At 36.3% G+C, this 24,654-nt stretch overlaps 2 protein-coding genes across 6 annotated transcripts in view; one reads left to right on the forward strand and one right to left on the reverse strand.

Moving 5' to 3' along the window:
- The window catches only part of CENPP (centromere protein P), a 224,912-nt gene that overhangs the window by 106,411 nt on the left and 93,847 nt on the right, over positions 1-24,654 (forward strand). The gene's annotated exons all lie outside the window — the stretch shown is intronic.
- On the reverse strand, positions 1,712-23,608 carry ASPN (asporin). Of its 2 annotated transcripts, XM_059926303.1 has the most exons (9): positions 23,406-23,608; positions 19,850-19,899; positions 16,265-16,537; positions 13,001-13,113; positions 10,596-10,809; positions 9,427-9,537; positions 5,784-5,877; positions 5,255-5,393; positions 1,712-2,980 (listed from the first exon to the last, which is right to left on the reverse strand). In XM_059926303.1, the coding sequence occupies exons 1-9, from the start codon at positions 23,450-23,452 to the stop codon at positions 2,783-2,785; spliced, it is 1,239 nt and encodes a 412-aa protein (XP_059782286.1). In that variant the 5' UTR covers positions 23,453-23,608; the 3' UTR covers positions 1,712-2,782. The 2 variants fall into 2 exon arrangements, with proteins under 2 accessions (XP_059782286.1, XP_059782287.1); XM_059926304.1 differs by lacking the exon at positions 19,850-19,899.

A 24,654-nucleotide genomic window follows, 5' to 3' on the forward strand; every position in this document is an offset into this window, starting at 1 on the left:
ACAAAATTGATTTAGGAAAAAAGCTTTAGTTTTAGTGACTTCAAGTGATTTTCTAAAAGTATTATATTTGTTTCATGAATTCAGTGATCATTTTTATTGTAGTATTTGGGAGGAAATAAGGATAGATGGTCAATGAGATTTTTTTTTTCTACCTTGAAGTCCTTAATAAACCCAGTAAGTTGCAGTAATTCATTTGTTTCCAAACTTTAATGGATTTCAAGTGGGTAATATTTTGTATTTACCATAAAATGGGATTGTGGCAGAAGCTTTAATGCAGTTTTGGTTGCTTATGATTTTTATTAGTGATTTGTCTTTTGCAAACATATAACCAAAAATGCTTAACAGCTGTGGGATGAAAAACACAAACATTAAATACAGGAAATTAATTGCAGTGATTTCAGGAATCATTTCCAGTATTTTAAAAATTTTGCTGTCTTTTCTTTTTAGAAAAGGTTAATTTAGCTACTTTAAGCTTCTCCATTCAGATCATAGACTAATCTATTTGTTTAGATGATTCTAACCTTAGCACTAACCTTATGAATTTAATTTAATTTCAAGAACTGGATTCTTACAATTTCAGGGAACATTTCACTTCTACTTATGTTCTTATAAGTGGCATGATGTCACAATTTTATTTTTATGATATATTGTAGAAAATGGATTTTAAAAAAGAAAGAAAAATGAATTTTATTTATTAAAACTATTAAAACTTTAGAACATTTAAATTTTAGGATGATTATCATTGTTAGGTATTCTTCTGTTTTTAAAGGACTTCTTAATGTTTAATTTTTCTTGCAGTAAATTATTGTCCAGTGTAACAGTTATGCATGTTTCATGAATCTTTATGGTTTACAAAGCATTTTCACATATACTTTTATTATTCAGTTCTTATAGCAACTTATTTGATCAGTATTCTCATCCCTACCCTTTATAGATGAGAAGACAGGTTCAAAGAGATTGTGATTTGCCCAAGACTATAAGTGGAACTGGACTTCTGTGTATGTTTTTCCAACTGAGAGCTCTGTATCCCTGGGCTCTTTCTGTTACATCACTACTGGTGCTATTATTTTAATCACACTTTAGTCTTGCCCCTACAGTTTTACCAAACAAAAATACTAACTATTTTGTTTCAGGTTTCCAAATTTGTGTCAGAATTTAGAAATTAAGTAAATTTTCTATAAAGCAGTAGTTCTCAACCAGCTGCAATTTGGCTCCACCCCTTCCCCCGGGACATTGGTGTTTTGGGGAGAAATTGTTGATTGTCACACTGTGGGGCCGGCGTGCAAGTGCTGCTGGCATCTAGTGAGTAGAGACCAGGGAGCTGCCAGACATTCTGCAAAGGACAGGATAGCACTCCCCACAGAGAATGATCCAGCCTAGAGTGTCAGCAGTGCCAGAGTTGGGGAACCTCACTATGAAGAAGAAGACCTATTTACCCATTCTTGACCTGGATATCCAGACCCTCCACCCCATTTTACATATCTGTAAGGCACTGCTCTCCCCAAAATTATTTAAAGTCTAGTTTTTGAGGTGGTTTACCATAAAGGTGATTATCTTTCATGGCACAGGTATAATTTGGGATATTTCGGTACTATTATTAAGAATAAGCATTAACACTTTACTAAAAATGTTTTAGTAAAAATATAAGAGTTTTATGAAAAATAGTTTATGTTCGTGAATGGGAGAAGAAAAATTAAACCGAAGCAAAATATTTTATTTCAAACCAATATTTTAATGTTTTCCTTATTTTCTAGTTTTACTTATGTTGAACACCAACAAAAATATATGTAAGTCCTCTTAATTTTTATACAGAGCTGTGCATTCTGTTTAATGCTCTGCCTATTCAGTTATACCAGGTGTGTTTTTCAGAGTTATCCAGTTTGTGCATATTTAAGGAGACAGTTTGGTGTAGAGTTGATAGTATCCAGTCTCTTCCAAGGAAGGTCTTACAAAGGGACATCTCAAAAATATTCCTCAGCATTGAGGTGACAGTGTTATATAACCTAACAATTGATACACTGTTAAAAGCTTATAATAACTGTGATAATAAAAAGTGTGAGATTTTATATAAACACTCACTATGCATTTCTATAGAGGTTTTATAATCAGGTAATAATAGTTAAAAAGAAAAGCATGTGCTACAGCTTGAAAAAAGCTGTTATGAATAGCATCTGTTGAGTTGGTAATAAACACTTACTGAAGGCTTTATTATAAGGAGTTTTAAACATAAAGACAGTAAGTCTCTAAGGCATGAGAATTTGAATAAGATTATATCAAACCATACTTAAACATTATTAGAAATATTACAGTAATACCCAAGTTTTTAAAGACAGAATAAGAATAATATAAGATACTCTTTATATAACCATACTTGTCAATTTTCTTTTTCTAATAGCAGATGAAAGAGCACAAAGTTTGTTAAGTCAAGCATTCCATTTACAGTACAGTTCTTTTTTAAATGCACTTGATAACAAAGTGTTAAATACTGAATGTCTTATTTTTTGTTACTGAGAAAGAACATTCAAGCATGAGATTTATGCAAAATCATTTATATGTAAAAGGAAACTGCAACAGATACTTATTTCCTTTATTCCTGATGTATCAATAGTTTTTGCAAAATTCTGTTGAAATTTTTTGTCGTACAGTAAGTCAGTGGACTTAACACATGGGAACAGATTTTTTGCTTATGTGCATAATACCACCATTTTAAATAGAGTTCAAGTATTCCAAATGTAACAATTTTTGAATTTTACATTAAATGGATATCACTAATTACTAATTATTACTTTCTGAAGTTCCCAAGCTGAACACTCATTCTGCTCAAAACACAACGAAATGTTGCAGGTTGTACTTCCCAATACTTCACTGGGTTGTTGAATAAACTTATTGCACTGTATAAAGACTTCTTCATCTTTGGCACTGTTGGGCAGAAGTCATTCACTCCCACTTTGGTAATTGAATTAGAATGAAGGAAGATTATCTGTTGTAGTGGGAAAAGAGTGGATTAAAAATACATGATAAATGTAAAAAGAAGATATTCTGTTTATAGTCAGCATTTGTTCATGGGTTTGTCTCTTTATTTTACACTGATTTGAATATATTTTGCTTAAAGTATATGTGCCTGTTTATGCCTGTTAAATACTTATTACAAGGACTCAGGCTCCTGTGTTATATACAAAAGTGCTCTATGTGTGAAGTGTGGCGTAGGATTCATGCCAGTGCCCAGGGCACACTGCCTGGTCAGCACATGCCACTCTCCTCTGTCTCTGTCTCTCTGTCTCTATACACACACACACACACACACACACTCACGCACACACGTATAGGTGTGTGCGTGTCTGTGTGTGTATGGTTACTTCAGTGCCATATTTACAATAATGTGTTTTAAAAGTATTAGAAATGAGCAGAAGAATGAAATTTAATGCTCTAAGAATTAGACTTGCAATATGAATGTGAAGAATTTTTAGCCAGCATTTTCTGTGATCAAAGGGAGAAGTGTAGAGCTGCTTTTTTGTAAATTTTATAGAAAAATATGTCTATCGACATCTTAAATATGTATCTATAATACAACATCAATAGTTGAATTTTTATTTGCACCAATGGATAAAATACAATTTTATAGGCTGTGTATGTGTCTTATTAAATTATTACTCAGAAAGAATGGACAATATAGGACCTTCCCTTCATTCCCTTTAATAGCCCTTTAAATTTCTTCTTTGGATTTTTTTGGCAACTGAGATTTCTGGGAAGTAAAAAAACAATCTGCTTAATTAACAGTGTTTTGGCATATTAGAAAGAAGGAGCCTTTTGCTGGCAAGGCTAAGATACCAGTTCTAGCCGTTGTTACCTCTAGATTTTGCCTTGGTGAGATTGATCTGAGCCAGTCATGAGAACTGTAGGCACTGCTAAAACCTCTAGTTTTCTGTTGGAGTCCCTGCCGTCCTTTATTAATCTTGGAGATTTTGTGACAGATGCATCATATGGTTTCCTGGCAGCCCAGCAGCAGTGCAAGATGTAGTTTACCACAGCATTGACCTCATTGAGAATGGGGAACAGTGCTGAACATGAGTGTGTTTGCTTTGTGGACATCCGTTGAATTGTATCCTTATGACTATGTGTTATAATTCTGTTCATTTTTAAAAATGCTAGCAATAGTATGGATAGATTTAAGACACCCAGAAGCTGGGATCAGCGTTGTGGAGTAAAGTACTCAAAGACTGGACAGCTTGAGGGAGGAAAGACTCTGGTCGTGCTCACTGGTTAAATAAACATTTAAACGCAGCATTTGAAAAAATCAAAGCAAAAGTCATAATCTTGAAATGAGCATCTGCCTATATAGTACATCCATTTTGATGGCTTCTATTTCACAGGCTTCTATTTGTGTAGTGAACAAAACTTGTTTAAAGAAAAATTAGAAAGAAACCTAGACGCAAGTGGCTCAAGGCCCAGTTTTGTTCTCAATGTGTTTTTCCTTGGAAGATGAGGAATTGTATATCAAGGAAAGCACATGAGAAATATGGACTAAGGTGACATGAGATTAAGTAGGGATTCTTAATTTGAGGTCCACAGATGGGAATCAGGAGGATCTGTGAAACTCCTAAAATTATGTGAAAATATTGTCTCATTTTTGTTCTTGGGAGTATCTAAAGCTTTATCAGATTCTCCAACAATTCTGTGGCCCCTCCCAGCTAGTCAAGAGTTGCCAGATTAGAAGGAAAAGTTTTCTAGTAATGAAGAACAAGAAATGTGCACCCTTAATGCTCCAAATACTGACTTTTGATTATATATTCTGGCCTGAGTTTTTAAAAAGCATGCACACTTCTAATGTGGCACCACATTGATAGTGAAAATACCTGGGACTTCATCCACATGCTCTGCCTTTGTGAAATGTTTCCAGAATGAAAGGTTATATAATTCTACTTGATTTCCTCCTGACCGGTCCTGCCTTTACATAGCCACTGCCACCCCAGAAACCTGAAATTAGCTGTGTCCGTACCTTCACCACAATGGCCTTAGCAGTTTCAGTAGAAGAAACAGAGGGATGGAAATGGGTACCTGAGCGTTTTAGCTGATATCTCAATAGAAACTGGTATTCTAACACTCTCCTTGGCATAAAACACCTCGGGCAACCTGGAGGGTCTTTAGTGTGTGAATTACCATTGCTACTTGATTGGTCTTTGCTCCAGATACTAATATGTTTCATAAAAACAAAGAAAAGTACTAATATCTGCAAAACACAAGTAGAATGTTTTACCTGGAGGTACTTCAACTCTTGTAATCCTGAAGGGATTTTTTTCAGTTTATTGTTTTCCAAGTGTATTTCTCTCACACGTGGTATGTTAGCAAGACTTCCATTTTCGATATCTGTGATTCTGTTGTTTCCTAGACCCAGCCTAAAAATAACATAAAATGCATCAACTCTTGAGCAGATGGTATGATACACTTAGCTGCAAACACCACAACTGAGTTAGAAATATTTGTATATATGTTCAGAGAAAGGTATTTCATGGTTTCCTTTAATAACCTATTTCAGGATGTAACAGCCCTCTCCTCCACTGTCAGAAAATTTTCTATCTAACCTATATGCAACAAAAGGGACATTTGGAAAGTGTCCCTTTTCTCATTCCACTTGCTGTCCCTCTTCCATTACTGAGACAGAATGATAGCAGTTCCTTCTAGTTTTCCCTTAATTTTATGTCCCTGTACACATCCTCCAAGAAGTTTCATTAATATCTTCATCATATGGACTACCACTTCCAAGTTAGGATTTGGGGGATGTTTACCTTTGCAGATCTTTGTATCGTTTAAAATCCTCTAGTTCCACAGTTGAAATTTTATTATAATCTAAATGTAGCTCCAGTAAAGTTGAAGGTAGTTCTAGTGATAAGAAAAGACATATGTATGTTAGATCAGGTTAAGACCAAGCCCTATTGATTATTTGTTTACTTGTTAAGTTTCACATTATAGGCTTAGGCAGTTTTGGGGGAATCTGCTTTTTTTTTAACTTTTTATTATGGAAAATTTCAAACATATACAAAAATAGAAACTAGTATTATGGGACACCATGCTGTTGCCCATCTTCAACAATTATCTCCATTTTTCCAATCTTGTTTCATCTACGCCAATAGTTATTATTGATTTGTTTATTGACTTGTTTTTATTCATTTATTTTTTTGCTGGAGTACTTAAAATCAAATTTCACACACATAATGTCATTTCACCTGTAAAGACTTCACTAGACATCTCTAACCCATAAGGTCATCTTTTTTTCCCCTTACATAACCATCATGTTAGTATCACATCTAACAAAATTAGCAACAATTCTTTACTATCATCTAGTATTCCTCTCCCTAATGATCTCAGGTGTATTGTTTTACAGTTGACTTGCTCAGGTCAGGATCCAAATGAAGTTTACAGGGTATATTTGGGTCTTATATCTCTTTAAATCTCTTCTTCTATTACTCTTTCCTTTTTCTCCTTCTTCTATTGATTTGTTTCAGATATTAATTTGCTTGAGATACTCCTTTGTAGATTGGGCTGTTGGCTTCCACATAATATAGTTTATCATGGTTTCTAGCCCCCTTATTTCTTATGACCTGTAGTTAGATATAGAGACCAGATTAGATTCAGCAAATCACTCTTTCATCTGACAGTCTTTGCATTCATTCATTGATTACTGCTACCTAGATTTATTATTTCATTAAGAATGGGAAAATGGTGATTTTCTGATTTTGTCATTCGTTATTCATTTATTAGGTGAGATTGTTCTCTAAAGAATTTTCTTTCATTAATTATTTACTTACTTTATAATACAGTTTTTATAGAAAAAGCAGCATAAATGCTTGATTTTTTTTCAAGTAATGAATTGGTGCAATGCCCAGAGGTGACCAATGAATTTTTTTTATATCATTATGAACATATGGATTTTTTCCCTGTTTGATATGTTTGATCCACTGCAGTATTTATTCTTTTCAATTAATAGTAGTTTCTGCATAAATTAAGAGAAGCATCTTTAGTGCCACCTGGCACATGGCAGGTACCTTGTGAATGTTTGCACCTTCTCTTCTCACACTTTCATGTCTGACCCCAGCCCTCCCCAGATTAGCTGAAGCTGGAATGAAAGAGACTAACCAGAAAATTCAGTCATATCTCATTTTCTTAATCCTACACATAAGATATTATTTTTCAGTCAAAAGTTCTTGTTAGCTAGCTAGGAAATGCATTCGTTTTTCAACTCTTGCTGAAACATTTCCTTATTTTATTAGTAGTAATGACTGTTGAAGGTAAGTTTGTCTTCAAAGACCTTAAACACTAATTGAGCAAGTCTATCATGTATACAGAAATCACTAGAAAAATATTATAGAGTGTGCCAGTCTATTCTAGAATATGCTGTAGCAAGTCAAAGACAAGAGAAATCTCTGTGCATGTTGAGTCAGGAAAACTTCTTGGAAGAGGGTTTGTAGAATTTAAGGGGACTGTCCTCTCATGGATTTGGGTAGCTCAGTGACTGCCAACATATATAGTATACTTTCATACAGATATTTCTATACCTACCCTATCTTCAAACAGGTCTCTCCTCCCCTCAACACAATACTATTATGTAACAGAATTTTCCAAATGAATAGGAAGGAAAACAGTTTCACTCTTCTTATGTTAACTTGTCAGGTCTGGTAAGAACCCTCTGGACCTCAGCCTAATTCATCCTGTCACAATGGGTAGTGATGATTGAATTATAACATTTGGGCAGTCAGCCTTAACATTTGAGCAAATAAGTCATAAAAACAAAAAACTGGCTTTTGAATGTCATAAGGATCTTAAAGCAGTAGTTATGTAAATTTGGAGATTTGAAATTTAAATTTCTAAAGACATAAAATGTTCCTTTATAACTTCGGAAGAATCTTGAGAATTTCATGAGGAGTTAAAACTTCATTTTTAAGATACACTTTGAAACCTGAAGAGAATTACTCTCAGGATGTTTTGTAGTATAAGAAATCTGCTGATGTAAATATAAAGAGCAATGATAACTGCGGGACCTCAGAGCCACAGCTCTGGGGTGGCGCCCTACTCTTCTGCTCCAGTATATCCTCTTATCCTCTCTGCCTCTACTCTGTCCTGTCCTCTTCCTCTTCCCCCTCACTCTATGTCAGCTTCCAGCTTATGAAAGGGATTTTATTTAACTTGTTAGGTACAGTATGTATTTTTGTTGTTGTTGTTCTAAAGATTAGAAGGTAAATATAATATTTTAGGTTTCTTGTAGAAAAACAGCCATCTCCTTGAACCTAAATTAAGGTTGTTTTTAATTGTGTAATTCTGAATTAAACTGATTTTTTCTATACTAAAAAAAATTGTCTTTCCACTTTTACTTTAGATAATTTTCCTCCTAAATGAAAGATTAATAATAGCAGCTTTGCTTAATTAATGATAGCAGCTTTGCTGGGTCTTTTAAATTATCAGCATATATTTGTTTTGTTAATCTTCTGGATCATCTGAGTAGTAGAAAAGGGGTTATAGTAAACTAGAAGAAAACAGGTTATTGCTGCTTTTACTATGGAAACTGAAAGACAGGGCTGTTTGAAAGGAAAATGTGTTATTAATCATAGGGGTTATTTCTGATCCAGGTGTTAGCATAGAAGAGAGAGAGAACTTGTCAGGGAGGAGGAAGGTGTGACCTTGAGCATGGGTTTGGAGAAAGGCAAATCCAATCTAGTTAATCATCAGGCTGGAAGCTTAGAAATAATGCATTAGAAAACTGGTCCAGTAGCAAACTTAAGAAGCATTTTACTTTGAGGCACCAGCTTCAGCTCATATGATAAAGAGCACAGTGCTCATTCTGGTATTGGTTATGTCACGAGAGAGCGTTTACTATGTGCCCAACATTGTCTTCAGACCTTTCTGTGCATCAGCCCATTAATCTGCACAGCACCCCTGTGGAAAAAAAATGAGGTATAGAGTGCCTTGCCCAGAGTATACACCTATCCCTGCCAGAGCCAGCGTCTGCCCCAGTCCCTCCTCACAAGCCCCACCCTGAACCACTGCTGCAAGGCTGGGAGAAAGGTCTCTGGCCCTGTGCTTCTTCCTCTTTCTTCTCTACAGAATTCTCACCTCTAACAGACACTTCACAGAATGACAAGTGTAGATGAGTAAATGTTAGGAAAGAGACAGAAAATAAAAAGTTCTTTGCTTCTTAATGTTTGTTCGTACTGGGAAAAAAAGATTCTGGTTTCATACTGTCAAAAAAAGAAAAAAGAACTACATATGGCTCTTGATGTGTACATGAGAAAACACTAAATTTCATACTACACTGACCAGATATACTGGTAAAAAGGATTCTAACTGCACTGTGGTTTTGACAGTGTGTACACTTTACAACCTTACGTTTAATGGTCATTTTAAAATGACTGTTTAAAATACTGTATAAATACAAACCTTTAGGAATTGAGGTCAGTTTTGCTTCTGCAATTCTGATATGAAACACTGTTACCCCTTCAAATGCCCCTGGTTCAATCCCATTGTTATCAAGAGGGTTTGCACTCATTTCTGTGGGGGGAAATTATATAATTTAGCATACATATGTTGTATGTGAAGGAAACTCACAATGCAGAGAAGCACATCCCAAGAAAATTCTAAGAAATGTGAGCATTATCGTTCACTCTCCTTCACTCAGTATATCTGTTTCTGTGTCTATCTACTCTCCTTTCTGTCAGTCTCAGAAAAAGACTGCTTTGTATTACATAGGCTGGAATGTATAACAGCTTTACTATTTTGCTTTGAATTACTAAGTCAATAACTTACTTATCACTCTTTTCCAACCATGATCATAATCAAGGTTTCGTTATAGTAATGTAACATAGGAAAAAAGACCATCCTTCATATAATTCAAAACCTTTGTGTTTTCCAGTGTACATTTATTTATTTGTCACCTAAACTTTTAAAATTGTAAGTCAATTAGAAATTACTTGACTAACAGAAATATAACTGAGGAATGCCAGAAAGTGAAGCTATTTGGTTAAGTGCCAGGCACTTGGTTGAATTAAATGAGTAAATAAATGAATGAGAATATTGGTTAGGAATTTTGAATGGATATAGTAGGGGAAGATGACATGGTTATACCATGGGTGTTAGAAGTAAAATAGTGTGTAGAATTGGAAGTATACAATTAAAAACGCCTTAGCTGAATAATCTTCAAAGCAGATAATGAAAAGTTAGACGTACATTCCAAATAATATCTGAATTAATGTTGTAGGTTGTATTTGAGTAGTTTTTACAATACATTAAAAATGATACCTTTAAATTAAATAAGAATAACAGATTCTAACCAGTTAAGAGCAGTCAGAAAACAGAAACCACACTAAGGGATTCTTGAGAGTGCAGAGTGCATGTGTATTTATATTGCAAAAGGTGTATTTCTTTAAGTGCTATAAATTTTGTTTGATACTTTCATTGATTTATGAATCGCTTATCTAGGTACAGCTTATTAGATTCAAAAAATTAATTTTGGAAATTATCAGTCCTAAAGTTGTTAATGATGATAAAGATCTCTACATCTGCATATTGCTTATAATTTTAAAATGTTCCATTTATTTGCAAAAACTTACCTAGCACATGTAAAGAATTCATTCCTTTGAATGTGTCCTTTTGTATTTTCTTAACTTTATTGTCATGAATTCTGAGTTCTGCTAACGATTTGGGAAGATTAAGTGGTATTTCACTTAGTTGATTGTGGGACAGATATAGCCTTCGCAACTTCTTTGTGGTTAGAAAGGCTTTGGGGTGAATCTTTGTTAGCTTGTTGTTGTTCAGAATCAAAGCCTAGATAAAGCATAGAAAGTTACACCATATCAGGAAGTGGATTTGATTTACCAGTATTCTACAGTGATTCGTCACTCATGGAAATCAATGCAAATTATGTCAGTCATATACTTTATTAACCATGTAAATAATTCTCCAGCCCAATCTAAGCTTAAAAAAAAAAAAAATTTACTACTGAGTTGGAACAGTGCAAAGCTTTAACGATTGGTTTCACACCTTTGGTTTGTCTTTGAGTTGGTGACACGTGTTTAAGGCTCCCCTCTCCCATTTCTCTTCATGGAAGTGATGGATAGTATTATCTTTATCTTATCTTTTTTTTTTAATTAATTAATTAATTTATTTGGCTGCGTTGGGTCTTTGTTGCTGCGCGCGGGCTCTCTCTAGTTGCAGCGAGTGGGGGCTACTCTTAGTTGTGGTGCGCGGGCCTCCCATTGCGGTGGCCTCTCTTGTTGTGGAGCACGGGCTCTAGAGCACAGGCTTCAGTAGTTGTGGCTCGCGGCCTCCAGAGCGCAGGCTCAGTAGTAGTGGCACACAGGCTTAGTTGCTCCGCGGCATGTGGGATCTTCCCGGACCAGAGCTCGAACCCATGTCCCCTGTATTGGCAGGCAGATTCTTAACCACTTGCCACCAGGGAAGCCCTCTTTATCTTATCTTAAAAGCTATTCACTCTACAAAATTTACTTCAGTACACAACAAATACATTTTTGCATGATTTTATCTACTCTTAAAACCTCACCTCTGTCTTGTTTACTAATGTTTACCATTTTCCCCAGAATAGAGGCCTGTAAGAATAAACTCTTACAAAGTGCCCTCAGCATTCTGGCATATTTTAGACACTGGGAAAATGGTAGTAGTTTCTGGAGAATGACTCAACCTCTTCTCAGTTCTGTGACTATTTCTCAGTGCAACGTGGCAGCACTCTCCAGAGAAGACACAACCCCAGAGTGAAAGAGCTTAATGCAGCCTGAATCTTTGTTCCCCACAGCCAAGCCCTTTGCGACATGTTGAGTGTTCTGACTGCAGCCATCTTGATCTGCTGGGGTGCGGAACTTCAGAACCAAAACTGGGAAAATCCTTGGTAACCAGGGCTTGCCACTCACCTAGTAACTATTTTCAAAACGTGCCAGATTTTGCAGAAACAATTTTCAATGTTTCACAAGGGCAATGGCACTCCTAGGACTTTTTATTCCTCTCTGCTAATCTGGATCCTCTCATTCTTTCAGGGAGCAGCTCTAGATTCTTTCCTTTTATGGTTTTTGTCCCTGGTTCCATTCTACAACAATCTTCCCATTGTTTCCAGAATGACTTCATATACATACGCCTTTCTGGTGTTATTCACATTGTTGCTGTTTCACAGAAGAAATACAAATACTTCGGCAGTTAAACTCCCTTTACTTATTATGTTTACTGGTTTCACCATAGGCCCTTAGTGTCTCCTTTTTCTTACCTTCCTTTCAGACACATCACTACTTTTAACAATTTCAACTGAGATAGGTTAAGCCTAGAAGAATTTAAAATACATCTTGTTACCACTGGTAAAATATACTCCTTTCTGTGTGTGCCGCACACCCCATGTCTGTGACAGTGTGGAATCAGGCCCTCCCTCAAACCCAATTTCAAATAGAATTAGAAATTTTACCTGCTAAAATCTAGAGGCTCAAAATGCTAAATAGAAAAATAAGAATCTTTTAAATCTTAGAAAATTGAAATATTAATGAGTATAGTAAGGAAAAGTTCTTTTTCATCTTTAGAGATCTAGAAAAAAAAGCCATACAGGTATATTTAGTCAATTACGTTATATTGCACGTGCTGCTGTTAGAGCTTTGTGGGTTTGGGTACTGCTTTTCTTACATTGTACATTAATGAGTTCCTGAAAATAATCAGTTTTATTATTTTAGTGTATAATGACTATGATTACCTAAATAGAACCTAAATAGATCATAAGGACCACTTATATGAATTCTTAGCCCACTGCCTTTCCACCTGGCTGTTATTCAGTAAACATCAGTTGAATTAAATTATTAATTGAATTAAATCTATAATTTTTCATTAATTAGACCACTGCTGAATAAGAGGGATTTTGTCACTCATCATACACAGAAAAGTAAGACTTGTTTACGCAAACACAAATACAAGCAATCATTTTAGCAGTGACAGAGATTTTCACTTAAATATTTGCATATATTCTTACATAAAGTGAGATGAGTCCTTTAAAATCATTTTCTTTGATTTCCATAATTTTATTGTTTTGAAGGTCAACCATTCGGGTATCAAATGGAATGTTGCTTGGGACAGAGGACAAACCTGAGAAATAAACAAACACATTGCATATATGTTATATGCTAAAGATGAAATTGCTGATATGATAGAAATGTGCTTTTTTAAAAATTCATGGTTACCATTAAGTAATAGATGACTTAACATGTAACAGATGACAAAAACATTGTTCTTTGGAAAGGCCGAAAGATCTTATCAAGTAACTTTATTTTTACAAGATGTCTAGCTGGTTCTAGCTATCACCATTCAGTCTGCTGCAAGGTGACATTAAATGGAGCTAAGTTGGGGGGTTCTAATATGACTACAAGGAGGAGACCTACGGCTGAGGCACAGCTTCTGCTGATGCACTTTTGACTAAAGAATATTAACATTCTTTGCAGATTTTCAGGCAGTTGTAGTGCTAAATTGGAGCCTGTGGGTTTTGATCATTTTAAGAAGCATCAACATGTAGAAAGTTGTGCTTAGAAAATAGATAAATTATTTTCGTGTACACTATCAAAAACTTTACTACCCATTTCCTTTAATAATGAGCTCCTCTAATTAGTCCTAAATTATTTGATTTATGGAAACTTATTCATCCATAACATATCGTTAACATCTAGGTGTGTAGTATACCTTTACTGAATTTATCACCCACAGCCTTAGCTCTTTTCGAGCTGTGTGCTCTAGTAATAGCTTTCTTTTCTCTCATCTCAGCAGCTGCATCTTCCTTTTTGTGCAGGTACTCAGTAAATGTTAATTACATTATTTAAAGACTTAAATGTGTTTTTCCTCTCTTAAAGAAGCAGAAAATTGCCAGAAGCTGTATGTGGCGCATTTCTTCCTTACTTTCCTTGCTTTCCCTAAATGGCTGAACGTGTGCACCTCTGATTGTTGTCAGACATTCCATATGGTATTTATGCTTGACGAGCATGGGGCCTTCTTGGTTTTCCCCAACATTTTATTTTTGAAATGTTCAAGCATACAGAAAAGTTTAAAGAATTTTACAGTGAAAACTCATATTCCTTTTTCTCCCATCAACATTTTACTATACTGTACTTACTGTCCATCCGTCAATTTATCTTTCTTATGTATTTTAAAGTGAGTTTCAGATATTACTACACTTTTAGTGGAGCCATCCTTACTCCTGAAGAGTAGTATTATATTTAATAACCCCAAATTGAAGAATTCAATATTGAAATACTGTGAATATCAACATTCCACTTGACAGCCCTCAATACTTTGCCCTTTATACTTTAAAATTGACAATTCTTTTAAGAAGTTTGACATAGATGGAAAGGGGGGAAAGGGGGTAACTTGATGGGTTACCAAGGTAACAGCAGTTTTGTTAGGAGATTACTTTGGTTTTAGAAAATGAAGTGGAAGGTCTTATAGGAAGGTAGAGGTTCTGCAGACAGGATCTAGTAACATAAACTTTGACAAACCTTCCCCTACACTACCCCTGATGAATTTAGAAGCTCTGAAAAAAATTTCCTTTCCTGCGGGAAAAAGATTGTTAAGTGTCCTTTTCATCTTCAGTTGTCATGGGGGACCACTATATGCTGCTAACAGTGCTGTGTCATTTTAAAGGTATGTGTCATACTATTACAGATATTCTTGGGCGAATTTTATTTAGATTTTTTTCAAAGCTAAATATTCAAGAGACCATGTAAGTAAAACACTATTTGCAACCAACTGTCTGTCATGAGGCAGTTTGGTTTTTCTCAGTTCTTTGATGACAGTCACATACTGGAGCAGAGCTATGCAGTGTTTCCTTCAAGGTCTTTAAGTTGAAGTAGATGACTTTGTGCTGGAGTGAACACAAGGATGGTGTGTGCTAAAGGTGAACATCTCCTTAGTCAAAGTCTTACCCAGAACCAACCCAGTTTACATCCAGCAGTATCAAAGTAGATACATAACATTTTTATCCTGATCTTTGTTTAGCAAAGTGTTTTCTCAGGCTTCAACTCTACAAATTGATAGTGAAGTTTTTTCCTGCCTGGGATGCAGCTTAAAAACGACAGTACCAAAAGAAAAAAAAAAAAGACCTTCCGATACTCCCTAATCTAACCTTTTCTCACACCAGGGTCTGTTTCAGCTTCTACATTTCTCCTTCCTGCCACTCTTCCCACAGTCATTCTTGCCTGTGCTTCCAGACCAGCAAACGTTGTTTGCATCTTGCCATTTCTTTCTCACAAGAATGCCAGAGGTAAAGCTTAAAACCCATTTTTTCCTGGCCTGTATATTCCATTAAGACTTTACCAGCGATTCTAGCTCATAATAATATCCTCTTTTTTGGATGTTTTTTGTTCACCTTTCTCATTATGTCCCATAATAACACACTTTTTTAAAGTCTCTGGAGTTCACTGTTACAAGCTTTGACTATTGCCACGAATGCTGTTGCATTAGGAAATGAATCTAAAGCTTTCAGAGGCACTGTCTGCTCATATGCTCTCTGGAAGTGGCCTTAATGGGCCTCCAGGTCCAGAATGGGAGGTGTGTGCCATACTTTTGGTTTCCCACAGTGGGTCAGGTCTGAGCCATCTCCTCTTTTGCAAATAGCTGAGTACAACAATTCTTGATGTGCATTCCTGTTACACCTCTCCCTGAGTATGCCCTTCTATTTGAGAGCACCTTCATTAGAAGTATTAAAAGAATAAAATACTCAGCAGAGAATTACACATTTTTAAGAGACTTTAGAAAGTGGTTTTTAGTTCAACCATTTATTTTCTAGATAGTTTTAAACCCAAACCATTCAAAACAAATAGAGTATTACCTTTAAAATGTCTAGATTAGAGATTTCACAAACTCTATAACCTATTTATTGTTCTGGATGGGCAACTTATTTTGTTATGGTAGAATTTTGCTAGGAAGCACAGTTTCAACCAGCTGACACTCTATAAGATGAAACCACAGTGACATCCATTCTCTCTAAAGGAAATTAAAATGAAATACTGATTCAAATTTGGGAAGAGAAGGAAATGTTCTGTATATGAAATTTCCATTGTTTTCCTCTGATTTTCTGGATTTTAAAAATAAGTTTGGATGTACTTCGGGGTTTGTTATACTTTTCAAAAATTTAAATGAAAAATTCCTTTACAATCAGCTGATTTTTGAAATTTCAGTGAGGTCTTTCCCTATTCTTTAAATTTTGTCAAAACGACATTATTCTACAAAACAAGTTGACGTGTGTCCTTACCTAGATCAGAACAGTGTACAACTCTCGAGTAGCATTGGCATCCAAACGGACATGTTGGAAACAGATCGAATGGGAAGAAGGGGTTAATTGGCTCTCTTGTTGGAAAAAGAGAGTTGTCAGCATCACCATCACCATCGTCTTCCATGTCCTTGAGCATCATATTCTTCAGTGTCAGGTACGAAGGGTGAAGTAAGGGTTTGGCAGAGCACAAAGTCAAGAACACTAGCAGCACATACTCCTTCATGTTGTCCTGTGTAGGGGACCAATCTAGAACTAAGTAGACATTGAGGATTAAGTTAAAGTTTAAATAAATACAGTTCCTGCTGCTGTACATTTCTCAGAGCTGGCAAGAGTACAATGAAATGGCATTCTAATTTATTAATAGTGTGAGAGTAAGTTTATTAAAAGTTTTTGGAAAGCAGTTCAGCAATATGCATTGGAAGCTTTATAAATATCTTTATTTTTCATCTAGCCGTTCTACTTTTGGCATCTAGTCTCAGGAAACAATTCTAATGTGCATAAAGGTGTTCATCAGAGAATCATATATAATAGCAAAAAAATTAAAGATAATACTAATAGTTAAAGAGAAATAGTAAAATAAAATAGCGTTTATTTATTCCATGAAATACCTTGGAACCCACAAAATGTTTGCAAAGATATTTAAAAATATGAAAAACTGTTTTTTGAAATAAAAGAAAATATAAAAAAGCTATACATAGTATACTTACAAACACACACACACACAAAACCTGGCACAAATATACCTAATTGATGATAATATTTGGATGGTAGAGTCATGAATTACTTGTATCCTTTTTTTTCTTTAATTTCTATACTGAGCAATAAGAACTACATTTATACTTAGTAAACTAATAAATGTTTTTAAAAACAAAAACAGATTATCATACCTGACTATTTATTCCTAAAATCCTTCCATTGCCTTAATATCTATGTCACTTTTAAAGTAAAATCCTTCATGTCCACTTAGTACGTCTGGAAGTTTTCTTTAACTTCTCTCGCACCATCCTCCCCAGCCTCAATCTCAGAGTTGGTTACTTTTCCCACAGTGTTATTGGATTTCTTCCTTCCAATCTGTTCCATTATCTAATACTTGATCCAAAGCATCTGAGGTCCAGGCTATTCTTTCTTACTCATCTTTCCACTGAGTTCCTTTTGTTTAGTTTTTTTGCAGGGGGAGGGCAGGGGGTGCTTTCAGTTGTATTTTTTAAAGCCCACACAAAACTGGAATGTACGAGTGAGAACCTTCTGAGAATAGATTTGTTGTCATCTGATGGTGGATATTCCCACAGGTATGTTTACATATCATGGTTTCTTAACCATCAACTGTGAAACATACATTCTTCGTAATTTTCAAAAATTAAAAGCATTATGATATCGTCTAAAACAGACTTATGCCTGTCTTCTCTTTGGGGCATGCAGTTAGCTTCACATAATGCCCATTGGTGAGGCTGTATCCTGGCAGGAGGGAGTCCACACCCAGCGAGGTCATCCAGCAGTGTAGCTGTCCTGCTATGCCTGAGCACCAGATAGCACCTTAGCCACAGAGGGCTTCTAGAGTCAGTCAGAATTGGTCCAGCCTCAGTAAGACCTGGCTTTCCAAATCCTTGAATTATGCCAGCTTCTTACAATTTTCTAGAACCCAGAAATCAGCTTTAATATCTCTCCACAGCCTTGCTTTTTTTTGGACTTAAGAATCAGAAATGAATTAACTAACTTAATTAAAATATTCATTTATATATCTTTTAATCATCAGAGAAAGGTTTTTTTAAAAACCCTACTGTCATCAGTGATTAACCTGATAACTAACATTATTTAACTCTTAGAAATCTATATGGCAACAAGTACACTTTGCCCACTGGGTGGCTGGACATGACCAGCCTTATCAGGTTTCCCTATGAGAACTCACACTCAATTGTGCTAGGAAAGGGGAGATTACAGGACACAGAACAGCAAAAGCTTTTTATATTTTTATAATCTTATTCTGAATCCCACTTCAGAACCAGTTCTGTCCTTCCATCTCTACACTGCCTTGTGGAATTGTCAATTCAGTTTATTCTAGATACGTCTCTCACATTAACCAGGAGGCCTGAGAGGTGCAAAGAGCTTCAGTGGCTTCCCCAAGGCCACATAACCAAATTGAACTGGAAATTGAGTTAGAGCTCATGTGTCCCAACCCATTCTTTGCATCTTCTGCTGCAACCCACAAAGGAGCACTCTCTTTTATCTTCTTTTATCTAGTGGCCTCTGTCATCTCCTCCTTTCCAGCCAGTCCACACGTTGCTGTCCTGTATACATCTGTACATAAAGGAGTGCACTCACAGCTTTCGGAGGGTGGAAATGGGAGTGGTTGTGTGGTCAGATTTGTATGGTACAGAGAGAGATTGTGCTGGCAACTCAAGGGCCAGCAGCTTCTGTCAGCCGGCCCTGGGGACAGGCAGGTTACTATTCCAGTCACTCTGGAATCCTGGCACAGGCACCTGGTTTTGGTCAACTAGGCTTCATTTCCAGCATCACTTTGGCACATCATTTCTGCTTCTTAGCTGCCTGCCTAACTATGCTCCATTATGTTTCTTGACCATAGGCTTCTTTGTGGTTCCTGGCTCCTTAATGCTTGGTGCCCTGCCTTGCCTTGACTTCCACAATTCTCATTCTTGAGCTAATTTAGCTCTTGGTCCTTAGCAAAACCAAAGCTTGTCTCTGGTACCAATTTATTCTTTAAGATTGTTCTGCATCGCAGCTCTATCTTCTAGGTCCATAGCTGCCCCTGACCTTATTTGACCTTGGTAGAGAAGTTAGTGAATTAAATGTCATTTGAGGTCACGTCTCTGGCTTTCTTTGAGGTTGCTGGAGTTTTTCATTGGGCATTTATCAAGTACCCACTGTGTACCAGGCACAGGGTTAGGATACATAATCCATGAAGTAGAACATGTTTGGATGTTCAATGGACATGCTTCTCCCTATCCACTTCTCCCACGCTTCCTTGCTCAAAAAACAACCACAGCTCCTAATCCACTACTCTCAGGTAAGTGTGGGATTGTTGTAAAAGTTAATACTTGAATGTCAGGTACGCTAATAGGAAAACTAAAAAATAAATGCTCAAGTTAGTAAATAGAACTAAACTGTGGGTGGTCAGTGCTGGCTGTGTACACTGTGGCTCTAACATTTTGGAAGAATCTCCAGATGTGTGGTCCCCAGACTCTGAAAATAAAATTCTTCACCATAAGTTTGTGTACTCCTCATAAATCTCAGTTTACTATTTGAGACCAATAGAAATAAAGACATCTATAAAATATACATACACTAAAAAAAGGTTGAAATAGAATACACAAATCTAATAAGAGGGGTAGTGGGCTTATGAGTGAAGGATTATTTTGTCTATGGTGCATATTTTTAAAATTATTATTTTGCCTTTTAAATATTTTAAATAGCAATCTGCAAGAAAATTGTCTTTGCTCTGGTCCTCCATATACTTTTGCCTTTTCTTAACACTTCTAGAAACATTAGACAGTACAGTTAAAGGTTTCCCATACACTGCCCCCTCAAAATTCAACCAACAGTGCCTACCTTCAAAATAGTCTGGAGCCACAATTTCTTGAGGGCTAGCACCATTTACTCTGGTCCATGGGAGATAAAAGAGTTTTAATAAAAAGTTATTTTTGAGTTGGTTCGTTGTTTGAGTTTCATTATTTTTGTAGAAACTTAGAGATAAATAGGCTGTAGCTTCCCTGTCTAGACCAGAAAAATCTATGTAATGCATAATATACGAGAAATATAGACCTAAGAAAACTGTAAAACTTTACAAAATACATATAGCAAGAGGAATATGTTAGAGATCCACGGTGGGAAGCCAGGATGCAATGTCTTGGCTTTCCCTGTAGCCTGGCAGCAGGGCCAGGGATTTGCCTTCACTCCTGCAAACCCCATTTCCTGCTGCAGTCATGTTGCCCTATGATGTAGGAGAGCCCTGGAGCGGGGTGCAGGCTGGGATGAGGGGGAGCAGAGCATTTGTGACAGACTTAGAGGGACACTGGTATGAGGAGCAGAGCTGGGAGGAGACACGGAAGACCAGTGCTCAGGTGAAAGAGAGGAAGAAAGCCAAGCATGAGGGAGGGGGCTTATTTCTCTTACATGTCCCCTCCCAAAGGGCTGCTGGTCAGCCTACCTGTGGGGTCAGGAGGAGCTTCAGCCAGTGTCCCTCCCTTCCTGTCTCTTCTTTCTTACACTGATAAGCTACATGAGTTCATCCCTGCCTTAGATAAGATGGCGACTCTGGCCTGCTATGTTAGGCAGTGGCTTGTCTGTGGTAGTTGGGAAGCTTTCCAGTTGCTGGCTGGTGGGGGCAGCCACCAGTCATGCCCTCCTGGACCCTTCCCTGGTGAGTGAGAGAGGAGACATGTGGAAGCAGGAAATGTCATTTAGTTGAAACTCCCTCCCAGTGTTGAAGTTTCCTCCAGAACATTGTGGACCAGGTGGTGTGTCTGCTCTCTGATTGCATGACTCCAGTGAGAGGACTCTGGGAGCACACCTCCTCAAGAGGCATCCAGTTCCACTGCTGTCCATCTGTGGTTGACAGGAAATTCTTTATATTGAGACCAAAAATGCCTTCTGTCATATTCTTCTCTCTGTGCTACTTCTGTCTTCGGTTAGTTATATGAAATTAACCTGATCTTTTTGCATTCTCTTATCCTGTTTACTTGAAAAGAGAAGTCATGAGAACCTTGATTCCATGAGGAATTAACCATTTATTCCCTTCATTTGAGATGGCAAAGCCTTGATAAAAAAAACAAGTGATTATAGACCCCAAACCTTGCCCTATTCTAGTTAAGCAGTTTTTTATCAGTAGAAAAATATTGGAATGTCCAAGAGGGAACACTAAATAGCAGTGTTTTTCCCCATTATTCAGAGAGTGTAGGGAATATTGTTTCTCATTTAAATGATGACTCTTAGTTGTTTGTCTTATTTTTAAATTTTGAGTTTATTAATATGGCTCAAGCTCTTATTCGTTTAGTTTTGGCAGTATTTAGATTATGTTATTTTTAAAACCTTTAAAAATGTTTATGTCTTGTTCTCAAGAAAGCTCAGTATTTCCCTGATTTAGATGTTTTGCCAGAGTTTCTTACTCATGGAAAACTTTGAATTTTGGTTTCAAGTTTCTCTTACTCTGAATAATATTTGAAATATTATTTCAGTGCTACTGCTGTTATTACTAAGCCATGGCACATTAGAGCCAGGAGAGGCCTTTGAGACTTTGCTACCATGCCCTCTTTTATAGCAGAAGAAGCCGAAGCTGGCCTCCTCACTGCTGCATTGTCCACCCTTCTGCTTGGCCTCCTCTAAATGGGTCTTATTCCCACAGTGACTTCCAGACAGTAACCAGACTCTCCTCGGAGAGGATGGGGTGAGAGGCTTGGCCACGTTCTCAGGACTGGAAGTGTAGCTTGAGAAGTGTCTTTCTGAACTTAAATAAGCTCCTATTTTCTGCTTAAATGTTCCACAAACTTGAATGGAAAATTTGTCTAAGTGCAATGGTATTTCCTCTCAGACACTATTATTAGGAAAATAAGTCACTGTGCTTTTAAATCCTATGCTTAAAGTTCTGCTTGGCTGAAATTCCTCTCGATTCACAAGTACCAATAATAGTTTTCAGTATATAAATGTGATATAACATGCTCTGTATTCGCAGAAGGAATCCAGACTAAATTCAGGTGTAGTCAAGGCGCAGCCTTGTAAATGGACAAGTAAGTTAGACTTTGGAAACTTATTCACAGTACCTTTTTGTCATGGAAACTGATACTTTTAAAGCCTATGATTTCCTTAAAGAAATACTTAACTTTCCCTTGAAAGTATAAATAGCAGCTGACTGAAGAACTTGCTGGCTGCTTTTCCTTTTATATGTTTTGTCCTTCATCAGTTTTTCAATGCATCTAGCAACCTAGCTACTGTCTTTAAAACAAAAAACTCCTACTTCTTCATTTTTCTGTTGTTTCCTATGCTTCCTTAAAACTTGTGCTTGTAAAGTTAATCTCTTTCATCTCAAACCTCAGATCAGATATCTGAATATTCTTTTTTAATTAAGTAGTTGTAACAGAAGACTGCATATCCTCAATTCTTTCCACCACTACCCTATATGGCTAAATACTGAAAACATCAATATGCTTTTACACGTGTGTGGGCTTATGATTTTTTTTTTAAACAACTCGATTCTTGGTGGGATTTTTAACTTATTTTTAGAGAGATATAGACCCCCCTCAGATTCTTTGTGACTTAATCCTATATACCATGTGGCTACTGTTTATGGCTGCCACACCTCCAAATAGGTTAACAAGAAAGAATGCTGTGTTGTATTAGATTACGAGGGAGTAGAATATCAAATACATTGTTTAATTTTTTAAAATCTCATATTAAATGAAAAATTTACTTTGGGAGGGGACAAAGGAAGTCTTTGTTTTACATTCTGACTGTATTTTGTGAAAAGAAGTTTCTAATCTTTCACATTGAATACAGGGCTAATTAAACTATTGCTGATAAATATTCTTTCTTAGAGTTATATGGATCTCCATTTTAACTGTCCAGTGTCATTTCATTACATAAGAATAAGGAAGACATTTATCAAGGCAAAATATGAATATTCAAATATGTAAGTAAAAACATTTGAATAACTCGTATATTTTTAAAATACCTTAGAAAATATCATAGTTTCACATTTTGAAAAATTTTTTTACTGTTTTCACTTAATGTATTTGTAATATCCCCAAACTTTCTTATCATTCATTATTAAGGTAATGTTATTTTCTTAAAAGAACATATTCACAAGATATTTGTTTAAATGATTTTAAAAATCAATCATGTTAACTTTTATGGTAAAGTATAATGACAGGTTATCATTTAGCTATTTAAAAAAGTCGCAATTATGTCGAAAGTAAATCCATTATATGTAAAACATAAAAGCTAGAGTAATTTTAGATATGTATTTAAGTGCTATTTTTTAAGAAATTATACAGATAAACTTTAAACTATATTATATAATTTACAAGCATTTATGTTAATAACATTAATGTCCTCTTAGTATTGACTAAAACAATTGTACACTAGTACATGAAAAAAAGACATGAAAACATACCTTGTAAGAAGAGAGTAAGTTCTCTTGAAAGTAGAATTTTCCACCATGTACTACTTATCTATAACGTAAATGTTCTCAGCTACTATTTAAGAAGAAGATATGAGGAGGTATTACATTTAAAAGAAAAACACCCTTCTGCAGAGCCTGGTGTGGCTGCACCCTGGGTGACACTGGAATAAGCTGCTTCCACAGATTAGCCCATGTTAGTACTGAGAAGCGAGATTAAAACTTGTTACTGCTCATATGTTTTCCATCACTGTTTGTATCGTAGCCAAGACTTCTAGCTAAACTCTAGACGTCTACTGGAAGATTCTGAAGAAAAAAAAAGAGAGAGTTTAATAATTCATGGCAACTGGCCATTGAAAGTGCAGTCGAAGTCATTCAACAAATACCTGATTTGAAAAAAAGGCTTTATGAAATTCTTAAATGAATGAATACTTATAAGTTACAAATTTAAAAATCACTCACTCTATATAGACTAACAAAATATTTACCAGTTTTAGGAAGGAGTACTAAAAGAGTACGTTATTGAAATGTAAACCCAATCTCCAGATGTATGTAAGAAAGGAGCCATGCTGTTAATTTTCTTCTGATGACTGAAGCTGTTACATCAAGCATACATCTCAAGAATTTCTTTAAAAGCTTTTAGCCCTGCCACAGGCATGTCAGGGGAACTGCAGACCAGGCCCTATATAATGCTTCTGGCCCCAGCCTATATGCTGTGATACAGACATTGATGCAAGGATACAGGTGAAGCCTGCTTGGACTTTCACTTTTCAAGAGAATATCACCTATGACCACATAGCATTTAGGGAGGACATGGGAGCAGGAAGACAACATTCACAATTAGGCCTGAGAGAATGCCCAATTCCCACATCAATTAAGACATCATCCTTCAAGAGGACATTTTTCTAAGTCTGGGTACCTAAGTACTAGGTAACGCCAAACTAACATCTTCATGACGTGCAGATTTGGGGGGCAGCCTGTTTGCAAAGCGTGTTTCCAGTAGTTTAGCAGAGTCTGGTCTCTCCTGCCACAAAGAATCTGACTGTCATTTGTTCCTGATTCCCAGAGAAATGGCACATGTGGAAGCAGGCCATAGAAAAAGTACTGTGCCTCCAAGTGTGCAGGACACCCAGCCCCCACTTAAATAAAATATACTTCTGTGGCCCTCACATCAGACAGTCCCATATGCTGGCCTCTGCAGATCTTTAGGCCTGCTCTGGGTGCAGCACCTGAGGTTTGGCAG

This window comes from Balaenoptera ricei, chromosome 6 (assembly GCF_028023285.1).
Source record: "Balaenoptera ricei isolate mBalRic1 chromosome 6, mBalRic1.hap2, whole genome shotgun sequence".
Lineage (NCBI taxonomy): Eukaryota > Metazoa > Chordata > Mammalia > Artiodactyla > Balaenopteridae > Balaenoptera > Balaenoptera ricei.

Bases quoted from the DNA above. Each gene is read 5' to 3' on its own strand.
- ASPN (XM_059926303.1), bottom strand. From the start codon at position 23,452: ATGGTGGAAAATTCTACTTTCAAGAGAACTTACTCTCTTCTTACAAG. The intron at 5,878-9,426 runs GTTTGTATTTAT...TCTTATCACTAG, and splicing joins ACTGACCTCAATTCCTAAAG to AACTACCTTCAACTTTACTG. The intron at 5,394-5,783 runs GTAAACATCCCC...TGTTATTTTTAG, and splicing joins CGATACAAAGATCTGCAAAG to GCTGGGTCTAGGAAACAACA.